A 25,147-nucleotide genomic window follows, 5' to 3' on the forward strand; every position below is an offset into this window, starting at 1 on the left:
TTTTTTTTTTTTTTTCCCCTCACCCCCCATTGTTTACCTGTATCTCACCTTTTTTGTAAGGGGCGCCGGAAGTTGGCAGACCCGTCAGCAATCCTGTTCTGTCTCCCTGTAATGTTTGATCCTGTTCTGTCTCCCTGCAATGTTTGATCCTGTTCTGTCTCCCTGTAATGTTTGATCCTGTTCTGTCTCCCTGTAATGTTTGCCTCATCTTGAATGGGATTGTGCTGAAAATTTTAATTTCCCCTCTGGGATTAATAAAGTATTTCTGATTCTGATTCTGATTACGTCCTTATATTTTTAATGTAAGACTTGTTTCATGAAAAAAATGTAAGATCCATTTTTCATCCATAAACTGACAATTTCCCCCCCAAAAAACAATTTTTTTTTGACTTCTCCATTCATTTTTACCACATTTTTGACCGTCTCTGGTGGCTCCTGACCCGACATAACGTGTTTATATTTTTAATACCTTTCATCTTTCACCGTGGAGTTATTGAGGCCGTTTAGCTGATTGTAGAGCTAGCTTACGCAGCTAGCGGGTACATGACGATGGCTTCTGTTTTGTTTGATCATCCGTTTTACTGCCGTGTTACAGACATTGTTTGGAAACAATTAAGGTATGTGAATAAACATTTACAAAATATTTCGTACTGGTCTGGTCGTATCTGTGGCTAATATATGTAAGAATTTTTTATTTTCGTCTAAAATTTAGTGGGCGTGGCTTACAGTCCGGAAAAATACGGTACTTGTTGAATAAAACCTCTGCCTTGTTTTGAACGGCTACTTAGGCCTACTGCGCTACTGCATGTTAATGCTGGTCATTATGGTGGTGCTCGGACAGCCAAGTTTTTTCGTGCAAAATTTTTTTACCTAAACCAAACCGAGTCACAAACAGGAAATGGTCAGAGGCAAAAACTTGCTTTTAAGAAGTGGGGGTCATGTAAAAATATATTTTTTCGTCTAAAATTTAGTGGGCGTGGCTTACAGTCCAGGAAAAATACGGTACTTGTTAAATAAAACCTTTGCCTTGTTTTTAACGGCTACTTAGGCCTACTGCGCTACTACTGTATGTTAATGTTGGTCATTATTAGGGATGATGCTTGATGAGAAATTATCGAGTTTGAGCCCATTATCGAATCCTCTTATCGAACCGATTCCTTATCGATTCTCTTATCGAATCCAGATAGGTTGTTGTATATGGAAAAACACAATATTTGGTTTAACAAAAGCTCACTTTTATTTTATAAGAAAAAAATGAAATAAAATAAATGAATAAATATTGACTGTTAACCCCCTAAAAAATAAAAAAAATAAAAATATTGACTGTTGTTAGCCAAAGTATATTAAGTGGGATTTTTCAGAAAAACAAATATATACAGTAACACAAAAACAACCTGTCTCTGTGATCACTATAGGTGAATAGCCATGCCTTGAGGCGTTTTTTACGGTCCATTATTTTTGCTGCTTGTGTGACATCACAGGAAATGACATAGCTCAGTCTAATGACTGAGCTATGTCATTTCCTGTGATGTCCCACAGGGCATTTCTTATGGGATGGGATTCGTTCCCAGGGATTTTAATAAAGAACCAACTCTTTTTCTTTACTATAGTGGCCTCGATAACGGCGACCGGTTCTCAAAAAGGGATTCGAGTCCATGGAATCGGTTCTTTTCTTATCGAACGATTCTTTTCTTATCGAACAACCGGGAGAACCGGTTTCGAACATCATCCCTAGTCATTATGGTGGTGCAAAAAGTTGACCTAAACCAAACCGAGTCACAAACAGGAAATGGCCAGAGGCAAAAACTTGCTTTTAAGAAGTGGGGGTCATGTAAAAATATATTTTTTCTTCTAAAAATTAGTGGGCGTGGCTTACAGTCCGGAAATATACAGTACTTGTTAAATAAAAACCTCTGCATTGTTTTTAACAGCTACTTAGGCCTACTGCGCTACTGTATGTTAATATTTAATATTAATATTAAAGCTTTTTCGTGCAAAAAGTTGACCTAAACCAAACCGAGTCACAAACAGGAAATGATCAGAGGCAAAAACTTGCTTTTAAGAAGTGGGGGTCATGTAAAAATATAAATTTTTCGTCTAAAATTTAGTGGCCGTGGCTTACAGTCCGGTTTTTTTGTTAAATAAAACCTCTGCATTGTTTTTAACGGCTATTTAGGCCTACTGCATGTTAATATTTAATATTAATATTAAAGCTTTTTTGTGCATAGGAAGTGGGGGTCATGTAAAAATATTTTTTTTCTTCTAAAAATGAGTGGGCGTGGCTTACAGTCCGGAAATATACAGTACTTGTTAGATAAAACCTCTGCATTGTTATTAACGGCTACTTGGGCCTACTGCGCTACTGCATGTTAATATTGGTCATTATGGTGGTGCTCGGAGAGTCAAGTTTTTTTTACTGCAAAAATTTGACCTAAACCCAACCGAGTCACAAACAGGAAATGGTCAGAGGCAAAAACTTGCTTATAGGAAGTGGGGGTCATGTAAAAATATATATTTTCGTCTAAAATTTAGTGGTCGTGGCTTACAGTCCGGTTTTTTGTGAAATAAAACCTCTGCCTTGTTTTAAACGGCTACTTAGGCCTACTGCGCTACTACTGTATGTTAATATTGGTCATTATGGTGGTGCTCGGAGAGTTAAGCTTTTCCGTGCAAAAAGTTGACCTAAACCGAACCGAGTCACAAACAGGAAATGGTCAGAGGCAAAAACTTGCTTTTAAGAAGTGGGAGTCATGTAAAAATATATATTTTCTTCTAAAAATTAGTGGGCGTGGCTTACAGTCCGGGAAAAATACGGTACTTGTTGAATAAAACCTCTGCATTGTTTTTAACGGCTACTTAGGCCTACTGCGCTACTGTATGTTAATATTTAATATTAATATTAAAGCTTTTTCGTGCAAAAAAAGTTGACCTAAACCAAACCGAGTCACAAACAGGAAATGGTCGGAGGCAAAAACTTGCTTTTAAGAAGTGGGGGTCATGTAAAAATATATATTTTCTCCTAAAAATTAGTGGGCGTGGCTTACAGTCCGGGAAAAATACGGTACTTGTTGAATAAAACCTCTGCATTGTTTTTAACGGCTACTTAGGCCTACTGCGCTACTGCATGTTAATATTTAATATTAATATTAAAGCTTTTTCATGCAAAAAGTTTGCCTAAACCAAACCGAGTCCCAAACAGGAAATGGTCAGAGGCAAAAACTTGCTTATAGGAAGTGCTGGTAGCAGTTTAGCAAAGAAGTGGTGGTCATAAGCGCCCCTAAAGGGTGAAGCCGCCACTACACGTGAATATAAGAAGGCACACCTGCAGCCGATGCAACAACTGTCACCCCCCTTTTTTTTTTTTTTCATTAGCGAGGGCCAGCAGATTAACACCAACCACTGAGTGCCATCTTAATTGCCTTCTCTGCAGATGCGGCGGGTGGGAAAAAAAAAAAAAAAAATGTCATCCAGCCACTTCATAAACACACTTCTCCTCGCAGGTTATCAAGACGGCAAACACGCCCCCGCTTTGCCGGTGCCGAGGTGCAATTAAAAGGGTTTTTAGAAATCCTCTCCGACAGACCGGGGCTTAGCCAAAAATGTAAATGACATTAAAGGAGACAATGAATTTAATTTTGCTTAATGTCCCCTTTCGCTGATTCTCATTTACATCACATTTCCACATAAAGGCCTGACCTTATAAATACTGGCATTTGTTCAGCTTTTGGAGGTAATCACGCTTTTGCAAAAAACCAGATGGGAGCGCGCAAATTCCCCCCGATTTGTGTCTGCGGAAGGCCGAGCGGCGGGGGCTGGGGGGGCGTGGGGAGGGGGGTGGACGAGGCGTTCAAGGGCTCTTGCCTTTTGTTTCCCTGGTAAACAACTCCACAACAAGTCAAGTGCACTCTGGGAAATGACCCGCGAGGTGTTGCACAAATGAACGATAAGGCAAAGTCGTTTGGAAAATAGCGGCTGGCTAATGAGGGGACATGGCTAAGCAAAAATGTACATTAGGCCCAAATGTAATTGGGTTAGGGGGAGAACAGGTGTGCCCGCCCGGGCCTGCAGGAATGAGCTGAACGAGGTAAAAAGCCTCCCACGGCCCCGCCGTGTCAGGCTGTTGGGCTCGAAAGGATAAAAAAAAAAAAAGACTAGAGGAGAAAATAAGGCAGAGGTTGGAGGGGAGGGGACCAGTCAATGTCATGAATTATTCAGTGGCCTGGGCCGGGCTCCAGAGGTCACTGCTCTTTGACCTTTCTGACAGGAAGTGAAAGGAAGAGGCCCGGAAAAAACGGAGGCGCCACATTTGGATCTGGAATCTGGTTTTTTTTTTTTTTTTTGGTGAACTGACACGGCAACCTTAAAGGGGAAGTGCACTTTTTTTGGGGGGTGGATTTTGCATATCGTTTACAATCATTATGAAAGACGGATGGATTTTTTTTTAACATATTCTAAATATTAAATAAAGGTAAATAAAAGTCAATGGGAGCTCCACCATAAAATCCACTAAATGACCATTCATAAAAGCGCCAACAATACTACATTTACATTTTGTGACTTGAATATTAACAAGTGTTAGTGATATTGTTATTATAAGTGCTAACGCAGGCAGACTATTTATATATACATATATATAGATAGATAGATAGATAGATAGATAGATAGATAGATAGATAGATAGATAGATAGATAGATAGATAGATAGATAGATAGATAGATAGATAGATAGATAGATAGATAGATAGATAGATAGATAGATAGATAGATAGTCAAGGTTTCTGTGGTTTATCCGTTTTACAGTGCTCAATACCGAGGTAGAGCGGAATATACATTAGGTAAGGAGAAAACACAGAGGCTATATCATCCCTACAAGCCTGTTTCGCAGGTTTTATAAAATCAGGGAAACCTGCGAAACAGGCTTGTAGGGATGATATAGCCCCTTATATATAAATATATATATATATATATATATATATATATATATATATATATATATATATATATATATATATATATATATATATATATATATATATATATATATATATATATATATATATATATTAAAAATATATAATAATATAATATATATAATAAATATATATATATATATATATATATATATACATATATATATATACATACACACACACACATATACTGTATATATATATATATATATATATACATACACACACATATATATATTATATATATATATATATATATATGTATATATATATATATATATATATACATAAATATATCCCTATGTTTACATGAACGAGTTATCTGTTGTTTCCTTGCTTCCTTGCTCCCTATAAATTTATTCTAGACCATAAATCAAGTCTTTCACCTGGAAATTAGATGGCTGAGAATATATTCCGACAAGTTGGGACACTTTGACAGCCATTTAGGACTTGAAACTGGCAAGAACGACACGAAAAGCGTCATTGTGAAAAGACGGATGGATTTTTTTTAATGCATTCTAAATATTAAATAAAGGTCAATAAAAGTCCGCTTACAGGTGCTCTATTCCGCCCATAAAATCCAATAAATAACCATTCAAAAAGCGCCAACAATACTACATTTACATGTCATGACTTGAATATTAACAAGTATTAGTGATATTGTTATTATAAGTGCTAACACAGACGGACTATTTATAGTGGCGCTGTGATCACTGTTGTATGTGTAAATACATTTACCCACACAAGGAACTAGGGTTGTACGGTATACCGGTACTAGTATAGTACCGCGATACTAATGAGTCATATTCGGTACTATACCGCCTGTAAAAAGTAGCAGTCCCCCCTACACTACACACCATAGGAGGATACAATAGCTCACCGGCGTCACAATGTAAACAAATGCAATGGGTGGATCTACACCTGACATCCACTGTAATGATACCAAGTACAAGAGTGTATCTAGTCGATACTACTATGATTACATCAATATTTTTTAGCACCACAAAATGAGGACTTTGAATATGACCAATGTATGATCCTGTAACTACTTGGTATCGGCTCGATACCTAAATGTGTGGTATCAGCCAAAACTAATGTCAAGTATCAAAGAAGAGAAGAATAAGTGATTATTACATTTTAACAGAATTGTAGATAGAAAGTAAGCAGATATTAACAGTAAATGAACAAGTAGATTAATAATCCATTTGTGCAGTTTGTCCTTTATAATGTATACAAAATAATAGGTGTATAAATGACACAATATGTTACTGCACACGTCAGCAGACTAATTAGGAGTCTTTGTTTGTTTACTTACTACTAAAAGTTGTCTAGTATGTTGACTATTTTATTTAAGGACTAAATGACAATAATAAACATATGTTTCATGTACACTGAGATTTTTTGTTGAAATAAAGCCAACAATGTCACGCATGCTTGTCACGTCCCTAAAGGTGAGTGCCCAGTTTGCACACTGAAGTGCCAGTCTGTGTTTTGTAGGGCTGTGTGAGAAATTCCCAGTCATTTCGACGTAACAGCGCCGCCATGAGGCGTACTGCTCAGAAAAGTAACAGCCCGGGCACCACAGCACGGGTGCACGTTCTGCCCAATTTTCACGGTTCTGTGCGCGGCGGTTGACGGGTAGAAGACTTTCATAAACACGCGATATGTTTGACTGAACTCCAATATGTAACCTCCGAATTTGCCGGCCATTCTCCTCTTTCAACAGCATGTGTTGTCTTATTACAAAATCCATGCGCCAGCCACAACAATGTGTCTAATCTTTCACACGGGAGGAGACAAAGTCAATACGCCAGCGAGAGTCGCAGCAAATTGAGTTATGTTCGCCTCTACTCTGCATGCACTGTAGACGTCTCCGCACATATTGGCTATCTCATCACTATCATTCTAAAGACTCACATTACCCACTGGATAAACCTGCACCCCCACTTACTTTAAGGCGCCATTAACCTACCAACGTCGGCTTGGCTAGTCCTTATGAATAGGAGCATTTTCTACTAAAAGTTGTCACGTAAATGGTAGAATTACCTGCAAAAAGTTGTTGAATAAATAGCATTTTCTACAAAAAGTAGTTGCGTAAATAGGATTGTGTACAAAAAGGTCGTTGCGCAAATAGTAATATGTTGTACAAAAGTCACAAAATAGTATATTTTTGTACAAAAAGTCACATGAATAGTATAATTTTGTACAAAAAGTCACATAAATAGCATATTTTTGTAACAAATGTCACATGAATAGTATACTTTTGTACAAAAAGTTACATAAATAGTATATTTTTGTACAAAAAGTGACATGAATAGTATAATTTTGTACAAAAAGTCACATGAATAGTATAATTTTGTACAAAAAGTCACATAAATAGCATATTTTTGTACAAAATGTCACATGAATAGTATAATTTTGTACAAAAAGTCACATAAATAGTATATTTTTGTACAAAAAGTCACATGAATAGTATAATTTTGTACAAAAAGTCACATGAATAGTATAATTTTGTACAAAAAGTCACATAAATAGTATATTTTTGTACAAAAAGTCACATGAATAGTATAATTTTGTACAAAAAGTCACATAAATAGTATATTTTTGTACAAAAAGTCACATGAATAGTATAATTTTGTACAAAAAGTCACATGAATAGTATATTTTTGTACAAAAAGTCACATGAATAGTATAATTTTGTACAAAAAGTCACATAAATAGTATATTTTTGTACAAAAAGTGACATGAATAGTATAATTTTGTACAAAAAGTCACATGAATAGTATAATTTTGTACAAAAAGTCACATAAATAGTATATTTTTGTACAAAAAGTCACATGAATAGTATAATTTTGTACAAAAAGTCACATAAATAGTATATTTTTGTACAAAAAGTCACATGAATAGTATAATTTTGTACAAAAAGTCACATGAATAGTATATTTTTGTACAAAAAGTCACATGAATAGTATAATTTTGTACAAAAAGTCACATGAATAGTATATTTTTGTACAAAAAGTGACATGAATAGTATAATTTTGTACAAAAAGTCACATAAATAGCATATTTTTGTACAAAAAGTCACATGAATAGTATAATTTTGTACAAAAAGTCACATAAATAGTATATTTTTGTACAAAAAGTCACATGAATAGTATAATTTTGTACAAAAAGTCACATAAATAGTATATTTGTGTACAAAAAGTCACATGAATAGTATAATTTTGTACAAAAAGTCACATAAATACTATATTTTTGTACAAAAAGTCACATGAATAGAATAATTTTGTACAAAAAGTCACATAAATAGTATATTTTTGTACAAAAAGTCACATGAATAGTATAATTTTGTACAAAAAGTCACATGAATAGTATAATTTTGTACAAAAAGTCACATAAATAGTATATTTTTGTACAAAAAGTCACATGAATAGTATAATTTTGTACAAAAAGTCACATAAATAGTATATTTTTGTACAAAAATTCATATGAATAGTATAATTTTGTACAAAAAGTTGTCACATAAATAGTATATTTTTGTACAAAAAGTCACATGAATAGTATAATTTTGTACAAAAAGTCACATAAATAGCATATTTTTGTACAAAAAGTCACATGAATAGTATAATTTTGTACAAAAAGTTGTCACATAAATAGTAGAATTTTCTGCAAAAAAGTTGACGAATAAATATTAGGATTTTGTACAAAAAGTTTTTGCGTAAATAGTAGGATGTTGCACAAAAAGTCACATAAATAGTATATTTTTGTACAAAAAGTCACATAAATAATATATTTTTATACAAAAAGTTACATAAATAGTATATTTGTGTACAAAATATTGTTGCATGAATATTAGGATTTTGTACAAAAAGTTGTTTCCTAAATAGTAGGATGTTACACAAAAAGTCACATAAATAGTAGGATTTTGTACAAAAAGTTGTCGCGTGAATATTAGGATTTTGTACATAGTCACATAAATAGTATATTTTTGTACAAAAAGTCACATAAATAGTATATTTGTGTACAAAAAATTGTCGTGTAAATATTAGGATTTTGTACAAAACGTCACATAAATAGTTTAATTTTGTACAAAACGTTGTGATATAAATAGTAGAATTTTCTGCAAAAAGTTGACGAATAAATAGTAGGATTTTGTACAAAAAGTTGTTGCGTAAATAGTAGGATGTTGCACAAAAAGTCACATAAATAGTATATGTTTGTACAAAACGTCACATAAATAGTTTAATTTTGTATAAAAAGTTATCACATACATAGTAGAATTTTGTGCACAAAGTTATCGTGTAAATATTAGGATTTTGTGCACAAAGTCGTTGCTTAGATATTAGGATTTTGTATAAAAAGTCACATAAATATTAGGATTTTGTATAAAAAGTCACATAAATAGTAGGATTTTGTACAAAAAGTTGTCGCGTAAATATTAGGATTTTGTACATAGTCACATAAATAGTAGGATTTTGTACAAAAAGTCACATAAATAGTATATTTGTGTACAAAAAATTGTCGCGTAAATATCAGGATTTTGTACAAAAAGTTGTTGCGTAAATAGCAGGATGTTGCACAAAAAGTCACATAAATAGTATATTTTTGTACAAAACTTCACATAAATAGTTTAATTTTGTACAAAAAGTTATCACATACATAGTAGAATTTTGTGCACAAAGTCGTCGTGTAAATATTAGGATTTTGTACAAAAAGTCACATAAATAGTAGGATTTTGTACAAAAAGTTGTCGCGTAAATACTAGGATTTTGTACATAGTCACATAAATAGAATATTTTTGTACAAAAAGTCACATAAATAGTATATTTGTGTACAAAAAATTGTCGCGTAAATATTAGGATTTTGTACAAAAAGTTGTCGCATAACTAGTAGGATGTTGCACAAAAAGTCACATAAATAGTATATTTATGTGACTTTGTACCGAGGATGTCGTTGTGACATGAATAGTAGAATTTTGTGCACAAAGTCGTTATTAGCCCGCCGCAAAAGTAGATAAAAATGACTTTCGTTCCGGAGTTTTCCTCGTCTGATCTCCAAAAAATGGGGCACAATCGAGAGCGATTTGATCCCCGAAGACACAAAGTCACAAATTCACCGAAACGCTACAAAAAAAGCAACTTTCTCTTGATGTGAAAAAGTGTGTGAATAATGCAAAAGCATCACATTTAGGAGTTGAAATATTTAAAGAGCAAGCAGTGCTGAAACTATGGGACAGATGTTAGGACTTTATATATCTGACTTGTTCTAAGAGAATCCTTCCTCTCCACAATATCACAAGTGGGAGGGAAAATAGGCTAAAAGGGAAAATAGGGTAAACAGATGTCTGGCTTGACCGCAGGAAAATAGGACACGTTTGGAATGATAAGTTTCCCAAACTCTGTCGGACATGCCAGATCCATGGGAACGCCAGTTAATGTCTCGCTAGATGCCAGCTAGCTGCACACGCCCCCCCCCCCCCCCCCCACACCCCCACCCACCCCCCCTCTCTGCCATCTGGGAAAATGTTGCAGTGCGTGAACGCCATCAATGATACAGTCCATGGAGTCCATGTTCTCACGAGAATTCAGTAGGATTTGCGACGAAAAAACGAGTCATTAGTAGAAAAGTGACATGTTCTTGCAAAAAATAAATATATATATATATATATTTTTATGACTAATGGAGCTAATGTGGCCTGACTCCATCCCTCTGACAACTTTTACTATAAATGCTAGCAATTGCTAGGTGATGTTGCTGTCGTTTACTATAGTAGTCACATTCTTCAATTGGTGTCCTTTGGAAAATATACGCCAACACATCGTAGGTTTTGTATGAAAAGTACTTGCAAAGCTGGAAAACGATTAGTCCTACATTTATAAAAGTAACATGCTCTAACGTGAGCATCATTGGGCAAAATAAACAAGTCAAAATTCTAATAATACTTATAATTAGTCAAATTGTGTACACAAAGTAATCTGCTTTTTTGTATAAAATTAACATTTAGCGTTCTAGTAAGTGATACGACTATAACGGTAATCCTAACTTGGTACCACAAAATAAATAATAGGATTTTCTACGTAACGTAGCTTACTGTAAGTAGGGGCACACAAGCTAACTTTGAAAACATGGCCTAACAAGTGGAATAAACAGATTTGGGACAAAAAGGTAAATAGTAAGGTTTTGTACAAAAGATAGTTGCAAAAACTGTAGAATTTTGTCGCATAAATAGTAGGATTTTGTGCAAAAAGTTGTTGTGTTAATAGTAGGATATTTGTGAAAAAGGTTGCAACGTAAATAGTAGGATTTAGTACAAGAAGTTGTTGCAGAAATATTAGGATTATGTACCTAAATACATTGCGTAAGTAGTACACTTTTCTGCAAAAAGTTGTTGAATAAATAGTAGGATTTTGTACCAAAAAAAAGAAAAATGTCACGTAAATAGAAGGATTTTGTATAAAAAGTTGTCACGTAAATAGTAGAATTATCTGCAAAAAGTTGTTAAATAAATAGTCGCATTTTCTACAAAAGTTGTTGCGCAAATAGTAGGATCAATCAATGTTTATTTATATAAATCACAAGTGTCTCAAAGGGCTGCACGAGCCACAGCGACATCTGCGGTACAGAGCCCACGTAAGGGCAAGGAAAAACTCACAACCCCAATGCCACATTGATGTTGTATAAAAAGTCACAAAATAGTATATTTTTGTACAAAAAGTTGTCACATAAATAGTAGAATTTTCTGCAAAAAGTTGACGAATAAATAGTAGGATTTTGTACAGAACATTGTTGCGTAAATAGCAGGATGTTGCACAAAAAGTCACATAAGTAGTATATTTTTGTACAAAACGTCACATAAATAGTTTAATTTTGTACAAAAATTTGTCACATAACTAGTAGAATTTTGTGCACAAAGTCGTCGGGTAAATATTAGGATTTTGTATAAAAAGTCACATAAATAGTAGGATTTTGAACAAAAAGTTGTCGCTTAAATATTAGGATTTTGTACATAGTCACATAAAAAGTATATTTTTGTAAAAAAAAGTCACATAAATAGTATATTTTTGTACAAAAAGTCACATAAATAGTATATTTGTGTGAATAGTCGCGTAAATATTAGGATTTTGTACAAAAATTCACAACGTTTGTTTTTGTACAAAAGGTTGTCACATAAATAGTAAGATTTTGTGCACAAAGGTGGAAAAAGTTGTCAAATAATAGGATTTCATACAAAAAGTTGTGGTATAGATAGGATGTTACACACAAAGTTGCATGAATAGTTTATTTTTGTACAAAAAGTCACATAAATAGTGTATTTTTGTACAAAAAATTGTCACGTAAATATTAGGATTTTGTAGAAAAAGTCACATAAATAGTATATTTTTGTAGAAAAAAATCACATAAATAGTATATTTTTGTACAAAAAATAGTCACGTAAATATTAGGATTTTGTACACAAAGTCACATAAATAGTATATTTTTGTAGAAAAAGTCACATAAATAGTATATTTTTGTAGAAAAAATCACACAAATAGTATATTTTTGTACAATAATTCACATAAATAGTATATTTTTGTACAAAAAATAGTCGCGTAAATATTAGGATTTTGTACGGAAAGTCACATAAATACTTTATTTTTGTACAAAAAGTCACATAAATAGTATATTTTTGTAGAAAAAGTCACATAAATACTTTATTTTTGTACAAAAAGTCACATAAATAGTATATTTTTGTACAAAAAGTCACATAAATAGTATATTTTTGTACAAAAAATAATCGCGGAAATATTACAATTTTGTACGCAAAGTCACATAAATAGTACATTTTTGTAGAAAAAGTCACATAAATAGTATATTTTTGTACAAAAAGTCACATAAAAATTATATTTTTGTACAAAAAGTCACATAAATAGTATATTTTTGTACAAAAAATAGTAGCGTAAATATTAGGGTTTTGTACGCAAAGTCACATAAATAGTATATTTTTGTAGAAAAACTCACATAAATAGTATATTTTTGTACAAAAAATTGTCGCGTAATATTAAGATTTTGTAGAAAAAGTCACATAAATAGTATATTTTTGTAGAAAAAATCACAAATAGTATATTTTTGTACAAAAATTCACATAAATAGTATATTTTTGTACAAAAAATAGTCACGTAAATATTAGGATTTTGTACACAAAGTCACATAAATAGTATATTTTTGTAGAAAAAGTCACAAAAATAGTATATTTTTGTACAAAAAGTCACATAAATAGTATATTTTTGTACAAAAAGTCACATAAATAGTATATTTTTGTACAAAAAGTCACATAAATAGTATATTTTTGTACAAAAAATTGTTGCGTAAATATTAGGATTTTGTAGAAAAAGTCACATAAATAGTATATTTTTGTAGAAAAAATCACAAATAGTATATTTTTGTACAAAAATTCACATAAATAGTATATTTTTGTACAAAAAATAGTAGCGTAAATATTAGGATTTTGTATGCAAAGTCACATAAATAGTATATTTTTGTACAAAAAATTGTCGTGTAAATATTAGGATTTTGTAGAAAAAGTCACATAAATAGTATATTTTTGTAGAAAAAAATCACATAAATAGTATATTTTTGTACAAAAATGCACATAAATAGTATATTTTTGTACAAAAAATAGTAGCGTAAATATTAGGATTTTGTACTCAAAGTCACATAAATAGTATATTTTTGTAGAAAAAGTCACATAAATAGTATATTTTTGTACAAAAAGTCACATAAATAGTATATTTTTGTACAAAAAATGTTCGTGTAAATATTAGGATTTTGTACACAAAGTGACATAAATAGTTTGTTTACAAAAGGTTGTCACGTAAATATTGGGATTTCATACAATAATTTGTGGTGTAAATAGGATTGTATACATAAAGTTGCATAAATGACTATTTTTGTACAAAACGGGGCACAAATAGTTAAACTTTAGTACAAAATGTTCTTGCATAAAGGATTCAGTACAATCATAATAGAGGTAGGATGATATATTTTATACACAAAGTCATGCACTGTAATTAGTTAATTGACCTCACACACATTGCAAGGATCGTTGTACAAACATGAGCAACAATGTTGTGGATGACTTGCCAATATTATGTTGTGACTAAATACATAAATGTAGCATGTTTAGCATGTTAGCAGGAGAGATGATGTCATCATTACAGGGGTGTGCAGCTGCGATGTCACTTCCACCTACAATCTCATCTCAGGTGCTTAACTTTTAGGGTCGGGGGGTCGTTAGTGTTGGTCTTCCACGCCGTAATTGCACGCAGACGCCACCGTGCACACACACACACACAGGTGTGCGTGGTAATGACACTGGTCCAGTGGAAGTGCGTGCACACACACACACAGGTGTGCGTGGTAATGACGCTTGTGAGAAGGCGACAGATGTAACACAGAGTGGCAGTAAAACACGCACGAGTGCAGGAACAGCCGAATAATAATCATTTTACACAGCGGTGTAAAAAGAGGGGAAAAAACTAGTGACCGGCCTTCTTTTTTTTTACAAGCCTCCACCCCCGCGGTCACTGGGAACCTGCGAGGGTCGGCGCTCTGACAGGCTCATAGTTACGCCACGGAGACAATGGGAGGGTCTAATGAGGAACATATGCTTTTGTGTTCCAACAGAGGCGCTCATTGTGCGGCGGAAAGGATACTCCACTCCTATTCAGACTCCTCACAATGAACACCCGAGCCCGCCGGAGCCTACCATAGCCCGCCGCTCCTTCCACCCACCACTCCAATCCCTCCGCCCCAACTTCAGTTACACGTTTTGTCCCGCAGATTGGAGGACAATGACACAAAGCCAACATGAAAGCAACAACAACAACACACACGCAGCATCCCTCTATGTGTGTGTGTGTGTGTGTGTGTGTGTGTGTGTGTGTGTGTGTGTGTGTGTGTGTGTGTGTGTGTGTGTGTGTGTGTGTGTGTGTGTGTGTGTGTGTGTGTGTGTGTGTGTGTGTGTGTGTGTGTGTGTGTGTATACAGAAAACCATTGCATCTAATAGAGAGCCAAAGACTAGAGTCCGTGAACATTGCTCCAAAGTCGGGATTTTTTTCGGTTGATTTAATGTGCGTACAAAAGTAAACATCAAGAAGGAAAAGTAGTTTCCATATGAGGAGATGTGAACAAGTTAGGACATAAATCGTGGTCCCAATGCAGAAAACCATTGCTTCTAATAGAGAGCCAAATACTAGAGTCCGTGAACATTGCTCCAAAGTCGGGATTTTTTTCAGTTGATTTAATGTGCGTACAAAAGTAAACATCAAGAGAGAAAAGTAGCGTCCATATGAGGAGGTGTGAACAAGTTAGGACATAAATCGTGGTCCCAATGCAGAAAACCATTGCATCTAATAGAGAGCCAAATACTAGAGTCCGTGAACATTGCTCCAAAGTCGGGATTTTTTTCAGTTGATTTAATGTGCGTACAAAAGTAAACATCAAGAGAGAAAAGTAGCGTCCATATGAGGAGGTGTGAACAAGTTAGGACATAAATCGTGGTCCCAATGCAGAAAACCATTGCATCTAATAGAGAGCCAAATACTAGAGTCCGTGAACATTGCTCCAAAGTCGGGATTTTTTTTTAGTTGATTTAATGTGCGTACAAAAGTAAACATCAAAAGAGAAAAGTAGCGTCCATGAGGAGGTGTGAACAAGTTAGGACATAAATCGTGGTCCCAATGCAGAAAACCATTGCATCTAATAGACAGCCAAATACTAGATTCTGTGAACATTGCTCCAAAGTCGGGATTTTTTTTGGTTGATTTAATGTGCATACAAAAGTAAACATCAAGAAAGAAAAGTAGCGTCCATATGAGGAGGTGTGAACAAGTTAGGACATAAATCGTGGTCCCAATGCAGAAAACCATTGCATCTAATAGAGAGCCAAATACTAGATTCTGTGAACATTGCTCCAAAGTCGGGATTTTTTTTGGTTGATTTAATGTGCATACAAAAGTAAACATCAAGAAAGAAAAGTAGCGTCCATATGAGGAGGTGTGAACAAGTTAGGACATAAATCGTGGTCCCAATACAGAAAACCATTGCATCTAATAGAGAGCCAAATACTAGAGTCCGTGAACATTGCTCCAAAGTCGGGATTTTTTTTGGTTGATTTAATGTGCGTACAAAAGTAAACATCAAGAAAGAAAAGTAGCGTCCATATGAGGAGGTGTGAACAAGTTAGGACATAAATCGTGGTCCCAATACAGAAAACCATTGCATCTAATAGAGAGCCAAATAGTAGAGTCCGTGAACATTTCTCCAAAGTCAGGATTTTTTTGGTTGCCACGTAAAATTCCCATTATTATTATATTATTGCCAAAATGTTTAACGTTTTCTTATAAAATTGTGACTTTTGCCGAGTAAAACTACGACTCTTTTCATAAAATTGCCATTATTTTAAAGTTTTCTTATAAAATTGTGACTTATGTCGAGTAAAATTACGACTGTTTTCATAAAATTGCCAAAATTTTAAGCTGTTCTTGTAAAACTGCGACTGTGATTGAGTACAATTCCGACTTGTATCATAATATTGCCAATTGTTTTGTTGTTCTTGTGAAATAGTGGCATTATTTGAGTAAAATTATGACTTTTGTCCTCAAGTAAAATTCCGTTTATTATTATAATATTGCCAAAATGTTTAATGTTTTCTTATAAAATTGTGACTTTTGTCGAGTAAAATTATGACTCTTCATAAAATTGCCAACATTTTAAAGTGTTCTTATAAAATTGTGACTTTTGTCGGGTAAAATTATGACTGTTTTCGTACAATTGCCCAAATTTGAAGCTGTTCTCGTAAAATTGCGACTGTTATTGAGTACAGTTCCAACTTTTATCACAATATTGCCATTTTTTTTTAAGTTCTTGTGAAACTGTGACATTTTTGCCAAGTAAAATTCCGATTATTATTATAATATTGCCAACATTTTAAAGTTTTCTTATAAAATTGTGACTTTTGTCGAGTACAATTACGACTCTTCATAAAATTGCCAACATTTTAAAGTTTTCTTATAAAATTGTGACTTTTGTAGGGTAAAATTACGACTGTTTTCGTAAAATTGCCAACATTTGAAGCTATTCTTGTAAAATTGCAACTGTTATTGAGTACAATTCCAACTTTTATCACAATATTGCCAATTTTTTTTGTTTTTCTTGTGAAATAGTGACATTTTTTGAGTAAAATCATTACTTTTGTCCTAATTTTGCCAAGTAAAATTCAGTTTATTATTATAATATTACTAAAAAAAATTAAGTTTTCTTATAAAATTGTGACTTTTGTCGAGTAAAATTACGACTCTTCATAAAATTGCCAACATTTTAAAGTTTTCTTATAAAATTGTGACTTTTGTCGGGTAAAATTACGACTGTTTTCGTAAAATTGCCAACATTCTTGTAAGACTGCGACTGTTATTGAGTACAATTCAAACTTCTATCACAATATTGCCAATTTTTTTGGTTGTTCTTGTGAAATAGTGAATTTTTTTTTAGTAAAATGATGACTTTTGTCATTATTTTGCCAAGTAAAATTCTGATTATTATTATAATATTGCCAACATTTTAAAGTTTTCTTATTGAATTGTGACTTTTGTCGGGTAAAATTACGACTGTTTTCGTAAAATCGCCAACATTTTAAGCTGTTCTTGTAAAATTGCGACTGTTATTGAGTACAATTCCAACTTTTATCACAATATTGCCAATTTTTTTGTTGTTCTTGTGAAAAAGTGACATTTTTTGAGTAAAATTATTACTTTTGTCCTAATTTTGCCAAGTAAAATTCAGTTTATTATTATAATATTACTAAAAAAAATTAAGTTTTCTTATAAAATTGTGACTTTTGTCGAGTAAAATTACGACTCTTCATAAAATTGCCAACATTTTAAAGTTTTCTTATAAAATTCTGACTTTTGTCGGGTAAAGTTACGACTGTTTTCGTAAAATTGCCAACATTCTTGTAAGACTGCGACTGTTATTGAGTACAATTCAAACTTCTATCACAATATTGCCAATTTTTTTTGTTGTTCTTGTGAAATAGTGAATTTTTTTTTAGTAAAATGATGACTTTTGTCATTATTTTGCCAAGTAAAATTCTGATTATTATTATAATATTGCCAACATTTTAAAGTTTTCTTATTGAATTGTGACTTATGTCGAGTAAAATTACGACTGTTTTCGTAAAATCGCCAACATTTTAAGCTGTTCTTGTAAAATTGCGACTGTTATTGAGTACAATTCCAACTTTTATCACAATATTGCCAATTTTTTTGTTGTTCTTGTGAAAAAGTGACATTTTTTTAGTAAAATTATTACTTTTGTCCTAATTTTGCCAAGTAAAATTCAGTTTATTATTATAATATTACTAAAAAAAATTAAGTTTTCTTATAAAATTGTGACTTTTGTCGAGTAAAATTACGACTCTTCATAAAATTGCCAACATTTTAAAGTTTTCTTATAAAATTGTGACTTTTGTCGGGTAAAGTTACGACTGTTTTCGTAAAATTGCCAACATTCTTGTAAGACTGCGACTGTTATTGAGTACAATTCAAACTTCTATCACAATATTGCCAATTGTTTTTGTTGTTCTTGTGAAATAGTGAATTTTTTTTAGTAAAATGATGACTTTTGTCATTATTTTGCCAAGTAAAATTCTGATTATTATTATATTATTGCCAACATTTTAAAGTTTTCTTATTGAATTGTGACTTATGTCGAGTAAAATTACGACTGTTTTCGTAAAATCGAAAGCTGTTCTTGTAAAATTGCGACTGTTATTGAGTACAATTCCAACTTTTATCACAATATTGACCATTTTTTTGTTGTTCTTGTGAAATAGTGACATTTTTTTGAGTAAAATTATGACTTTTGTCCTCATTTTGCCAAGTAAAATTCCGATTATTATTATAATATTGCCAAAATTTTAACGGCTTCTTATAAAATTGTGACTTTTTTAAAATTACGACTGTTTTCGTAAAATTGCCAACATTTGAAGCTGTTCTCGTAAAACTGCGACTGTTATTGAGTACAATTCCAACTTTTATCACAATACTGCTCAAATGTTCAGTTTTTCTTGTAAACTTTTGACTTGCGTTGAGTAAAATGACGACTTTTATTATAATACTGCCAAAATTGAAAGTGTTTCTTGTGAAATTGTGACCTTTTTCTTGTGAAATTCCAACTCATTTTTCACAACAAGCTTTTTTATATTTGCATAGTATGTATATATTATTAATGTTGTAAATACACATCTTTATATATCTAGAAAGGCTGGTCCTAAAGAGGTAGGCATTTTTGGCGGTCTCAAGAAGGTCAAAAATACAAGTATATGTGTGTATATGTGTGTGTGTGTGTGTGTGTGTTAGCCCGCAGACAGCAGTAGCTGCGGTAATCCATCCAGGCTCCCAGGGCAGCCGGCTCCTACTTCCGGATGCATGAGAAGCGGCTGGAGTGGAGTGGCAGCAACAACTGCTCAGCCCTATTTGATTACTAATAAGAGAGTTGTCCCCTCTGTCAGATAGCAGGCATTCTGCGCTAAGCAAACAGTCATTCCGCCTAGTCAAACATTAGCATTGCTGTCTCTCCCCACCACGCGGTGAGAGTTACATTCAGATAACCCCCACCCTCACCTCTTGTATGCACACACGCAGCCTGGACACTTCTTCCGGGAAAGTCACATCAATGCCGCGCGCTCGCTCGCCCACTTTAGAGGCAGTAGGACGGTCAACTTCCCTCAAGGTGCACAAAATTGAAGGGAAAAAAAAATAGTAATTTGGATATAGAGGAGAGGTGTCAAACTCAAGGCCTGTGGCCCCAGAAATGCCTTGAAATAATATGCGTTACAAACTTTTCTTACTAAATATATTTGTTCTTTACCTTTTCGACCTGAAAAAGTCATGCACTGCATGCATTTGCGTATCTTTTAAAAGTCATTATCAAAATCTAAATATTATACTATCATGTATTCCAAAAAATCATTTTTTGGGGTTAAAATAAAGACAAATACTGTACTTAAATATCTGCTTGAGTTATGATTTCAAAACAAACGATCATTTAAATTGTAGACTGTAAATAGTGTAATTTGTTGTCGAAGAAATAGTACAAAAAGTTGTTGCGTAAAGAGAAGGATTTTGAACACATAAATAGTATATATTTGTACAAAAAGTCATATTGATAGTATATTTTTGTACAAAAAGTTACATAAATAGTATATTTTGTACATAAAGTCACATACTAGTATATTTTTGTACAAAAAGTCACATAAATAGTATATTTTTGTACAAAAAGTTACATAAATAGTATAATTGTGTACATAAAGTCACATACTAGTATATTTTTGTACAAAAAGTCACATAAATAGTATATTTTTGTACACAAAGTCACATAAATAGTATATTTTTGTACAAAAAGTTACTTAAATAGTATATTTGTGTACATAAAGTCACATAAAAAGTATATTTTTAAAGATTAAAGATTAAAGATTAAAGTACCAATGATTGTCACACACACACTAGATGTGGTGAAATTTGTCCTCTGCATTTTTGTACAAACAGTTACATAAATAGTATATTTGTGTACATAAAGTCACATAAAAAGTATATTTTTGTACAAACAGTTACATAAATAGTATATTTTTGTACATAAAGTCACATAAATAGTATATTTTTGTACACAAAGTCACATAAATAGTATATTTTAGTACAAAAAGTCACATAAATAGTATATTTTTGTACAAAAAATTGTCGCATAAATATTAAAAAAAAAAAAAAATATATATATATATATATATATATATATATATATATATATATATATATATATATATATATATATATATATATATATATATATATATATATATTTTTTTTTTTTTTTTTTTTTTTTTAAATTGGGACTTCCCGAGGGCCGGATTTTGGATGCTGGTGGGTCGTATCCGGCCCACGGGTTGTAGTTTGGGGACCCCTGCACTAAAATGTTAAAAATCGAACAAAAAAAAAACAGTAAAAGAACAAGATTTTACGGTTAAAAAAAAACAACCTAAAAACAGTGGAATTGTTTCTCCATTCCATTCCATTTATTCCATTTTTTTTATATGCTGTAAAAAAAACTTTTTACTGTAAAATTCCGGTGACTGAGCTGCCAGTTTTTAAAGTAAAATTTGAATATTTATTTTTCAGTTTATGTAAAAAATGGCTAATGTATTATATATATATACATGTATATTCATATATTACTCATTGTTAAAATCGGCCCTCTGAAAACAACCACAACTGCAATGTGGCCCTCAATGAAATGGAGTTTGACACCCCTGATCTCGAGCAAATAGTCCACCTGCTCAGATGCGTCACTGAGGGGAAACTTGCAGTATTGTGCAACAACAACAAAAAAGTCAAAACGGTAAATAGTGGGAGTTAGCGATGACGTTAATTAGCGTTCCATTCCATTTAGCTTAAAGAGAGAAGCTGTTGCTCAAGGGTAGCACTAAATAGTCGCCACTTAAGCCTATAGAATGTGTGCTGTGGTGCTAGTTGACTACTGATATGATCCACTTTAACACGCTGCTCAAACAAGTACTAGTTGACTACTGATATGATCCACTTTAACACGCTGCTCAAACAAGTACTAGTTGACTACTGATATGATCCAAACAAGTCTTCACTAAGTACTCACAACAACAATTATCATGAACTTCGTTGTCTTTTGAGACAATGTTTATGTATTTAATATTTGTTTACTATATGGTGTATTCATTATTTATGTATTCACTGTTCTGTTACAGAGAACTAGGAAATGGGGTAAAATTGCTATGCTATGAAAAGGGGTGGAATTAAATAAGCTCTGCTTCTTCCTACTCCTTTTCGGACCTGCTGTCATGACACAGCTGGAAATGTGTGATGCGGTTTCTACAAAAAGTTGTTGCGTAAATAGTAGGATGTTGCACAAAAAGTCACATAAATAGTATATTTTTGTACAAAATGTCACATAAGTAGTTTAATTTTGTACAAAAAGTTATCACATGAATAGTAGAATTTGTTGCGTAAATAGTAGGATTTTGTACAAAAAGTTGTCGCGTAAATATTAGGATTTTGTACATAGTCACATAAATAGTATATTTGTGTACAAAAAGCCACATGAATAGTATAATTTTTTTACATAAAGTTGTCACATAAATAGTAGAATTTTCTGCAAAAAGTTGACGAATAAATAGTAGGATTTTGTACAAAAAGTTGTTGCGTAAATAGTAGAATGTTGCACAAAAAGTCACACAAATAGTATATTTTTGTACAAAACGTCACATAAATAGTTTAATTTTGTACACAAAGTTGTCACATAAATAGTAGAATTTTGTGCACAAAGTCGTCGCGTAAATATTAGGATTTTGTATAAAAAGTTACATAAATATTAGGATTTTTTATAAAAAGTCACATACATATTAGGATTTTGTACATATTCACATAAATAGTATATTTTTGTTCGAAGTCACATGAATAGTATATTTTTTTTACAAAAAGTTGACGAATAAATAGTAGGATTTAGTACAAAAAGTTGTTGCGTAAATAGTAGGATGTTGCACAAAAAGTCACATAAATAGTATATTTTTGTACAAAACGTCACATAAATAGTTTAATTGTGTACAAAAAGTTGTCACATAAGTAGTACAATTTTGTACAAAAAGTTGATGAAGAAAGGATACTGCTTCTTCCTACTCCTTTTCGGACGTGCTGTCATGACACAGCTGGAAATGTGCGATGCATTACGTTGTAATCGTATGCATGTTGCACATAAACGGAACTGAACACTATATATATTTAGTGGCGCCCCCTGCTGGTTGTTGTGAAGGACTCACGTAATACATTTGCTACCGCTTGTTTCTTTACAGATACGCTAGCAGGGTCAGATTTTGCACACTTTAAGGAAGTTTCTAGGCAGTCCAAAACTTGTCAGGTTTTAATAAGAGCGCCACCTGCTGGTGTTTTTGTCAGAAATGTTCAGTAACTCACGAAGGGTGCGTGTTTCGAGCACTTTCCACCCCTTTAGTCAGGAAATGTGACTTTTTTTTTTTTTTTTTTTTTTTTTTACAATACTGTAAGAAAGGGAACACATCCTTGATCAAGCACCTTTATCCAGATTTGCTACCGCTTGTCCCGATACAGATACGGTAGTAGGGTCACATTTTACACACTTTAAGGAAGTTTCTAGTCAATCCAAAACTAGTCAGGTTTAATAAGAGCGCCACCTGCTGGTGTTTTTGTCAGAAACGTTAAAAAAGTAACTCACGAAGGGTGCGTGTTTTGAGCACTTTCCACCCCCTTTGTCAGGAAATGTGACTTCTTGTCTTTTTTTTTTTTTTTTTTTTTTTTTTTTTACATTAGTGTAAGAAAGGGAACACATCCTTGATCAAGCACCTTCATCCAGATTTGCTACCGCTTGTCCCGATACAGATACGGCCAATTAGTAGTAGGGTCAGATTGTACACACCTGCCTTTCAGGAAGTTTCTAGTCAATCCAAAACTAGTCAGGTTTAATAAGAGCGCCACCTGCTGGTGTTTTCGTCAGAAATGTTCAGTAACTCACGAAGGGTGCGTGTTTTGAGCACTTTCCACCCCTTTTGTCAGGAAATGTGACTTCTTGTCTTTTTTTTTTTTTCCAATTTTTTCCAAATTTTTTTTTTTTTTTTACACTAGTGTAAGAAAGGGAACACATCCTTGATCAAGCACCTTCATCCAGATTTGCTACCGCTTGTCCCGATACAGATACGGCCAATTAGTAGTAGGGTCAGATTGTACACACCTGCCTTTCAGGAAGTTTCTAGTCAATCCAAAACTAGTCAGGTTTAATAAGAGCGCCACCTGCTGGTGTTTTCGTCAGAAATGTTCAGTAACTCACATTTTGAGCACTTTCCACCCCTTTTTTTTTTACAATACTGTAAGAAAGGGAACACATCCTGGATCAAGCACCTTTATCCAGACCTACACCACATTCTAAACACCTCACTTTGGTTGCAGCCTTGTGGTTTTTCCGTGCGAACAAACAAACCAAGCAGCTGCACTGTGACTGAGCATCTACACAACAACAAAAAAGGGAGGGAGAAGGGGGTGGGGGTGGGGGGTGGTGTTCACCAAGTAAACAGGAAGCTACCCAAGCTAATTAGCTCTATTCCCAGCATGATCCTCCAGCGAGTGAACCACCTGCACCCATCCAGGTGGTTGACCGCCCCCTCGGCGCACAGGTATAGCTGGGAAAGACCCCCCTCAGCCACTCGCACGCCCATAGCTCTTCTCTGGAAGTACGGAGCCCACAAACCGGCCCGTCTGGCACCGTCAAGTGAGGGAAGGAGGGGTTTGGGGGGGGTGGGGGGGGGGGATCATTTGTTCCGTACAGTCTGCCCGTTTAGTCAATCGTTTGACTCCACCCACCCCCACCCTCAAAGCAAGCGAGATGAGGCCTTACCTGTCGATGATCACCGGGTCCGACGGGGTCTCGTTCCTGTTGCCGCAGCTTTTCTTGTCGCAGCATCGGCTGTCGGGACACAAACACGACGTCTTCGTTAAGAAGTCATAACGAGGCTACGTTGCTATAAGGCTAATATTTGGACTGGGGGGCCACATTGAGAGAAATAAAGTGTCCGGGGGGGGGGGCAATGTGTATGTGTGTATAAATGATGTATACACATTTAGCTGTAAAAATCTGTGTTTGGGTCCCTTTTTCCCAGGAACACTAACACCAAAAGTCACAATGTCCGATAGAGTTCTAAAATAGGTATGACAGACCACCTCAAATAAAAACGGAATGGATTTTTACAGTTTTTTACTGAATGGGACACCCAAAATGTACATGAAAATAAAGAAAGTGGGATTTACAATATTAACTATGAACAATAAAACACTGAATATTAACAAGATATGAACATTGCTCCTCTTTTACGTGGGATTTACAATATTAACTATGAACAATAAAACACTGAATATTAACAACATATGAACATCGTTCAAATTTTACGTGGTATCAACAATATTAACTATGAACAATAAAACACTGAATATTAACATATGAACGCCACTCCTCTTTTACGTGGGATTTACAATATTAACTATGAACGATAAAACACTGAATATTAACAAGATATGAACATCGCTCCTTTTTTA

The 25,147-nt window shown here is 33.6% G+C and overlaps 1 protein-coding gene across 5 annotated transcripts in view; it reads right to left on the reverse strand.

The window, feature by feature from the left end:
- ebf3b (EBF transcription factor 3b) overlaps nucleotides 1-25,147 on the reverse strand; it is a 459,151-nt gene that overhangs the window by 348,208 nt on the left and 85,796 nt on the right. For all 5 annotated transcript variants that reach the window (XM_062059192.1, XM_062059191.1, XM_062059195.1 and 2 more), the window contains one exon: nucleotides 24,453-24,521. In XM_062059192.1, the coding sequence (XP_061915176.1) occupies nucleotides 24,453-24,521 (69 nt within the window). The remainder of the gene's footprint in view (nucleotides 1-24,452; nucleotides 24,522-25,147) is intronic.

The sequence above is a fragment of the Entelurus aequoreus genome, linkage group LG09, assembly GCF_033978785.1.
Source record: "Entelurus aequoreus isolate RoL-2023_Sb linkage group LG09, RoL_Eaeq_v1.1, whole genome shotgun sequence".
NCBI lineage: Eukaryota > Metazoa > Chordata > Actinopteri > Syngnathiformes > Syngnathidae > Entelurus > Entelurus aequoreus.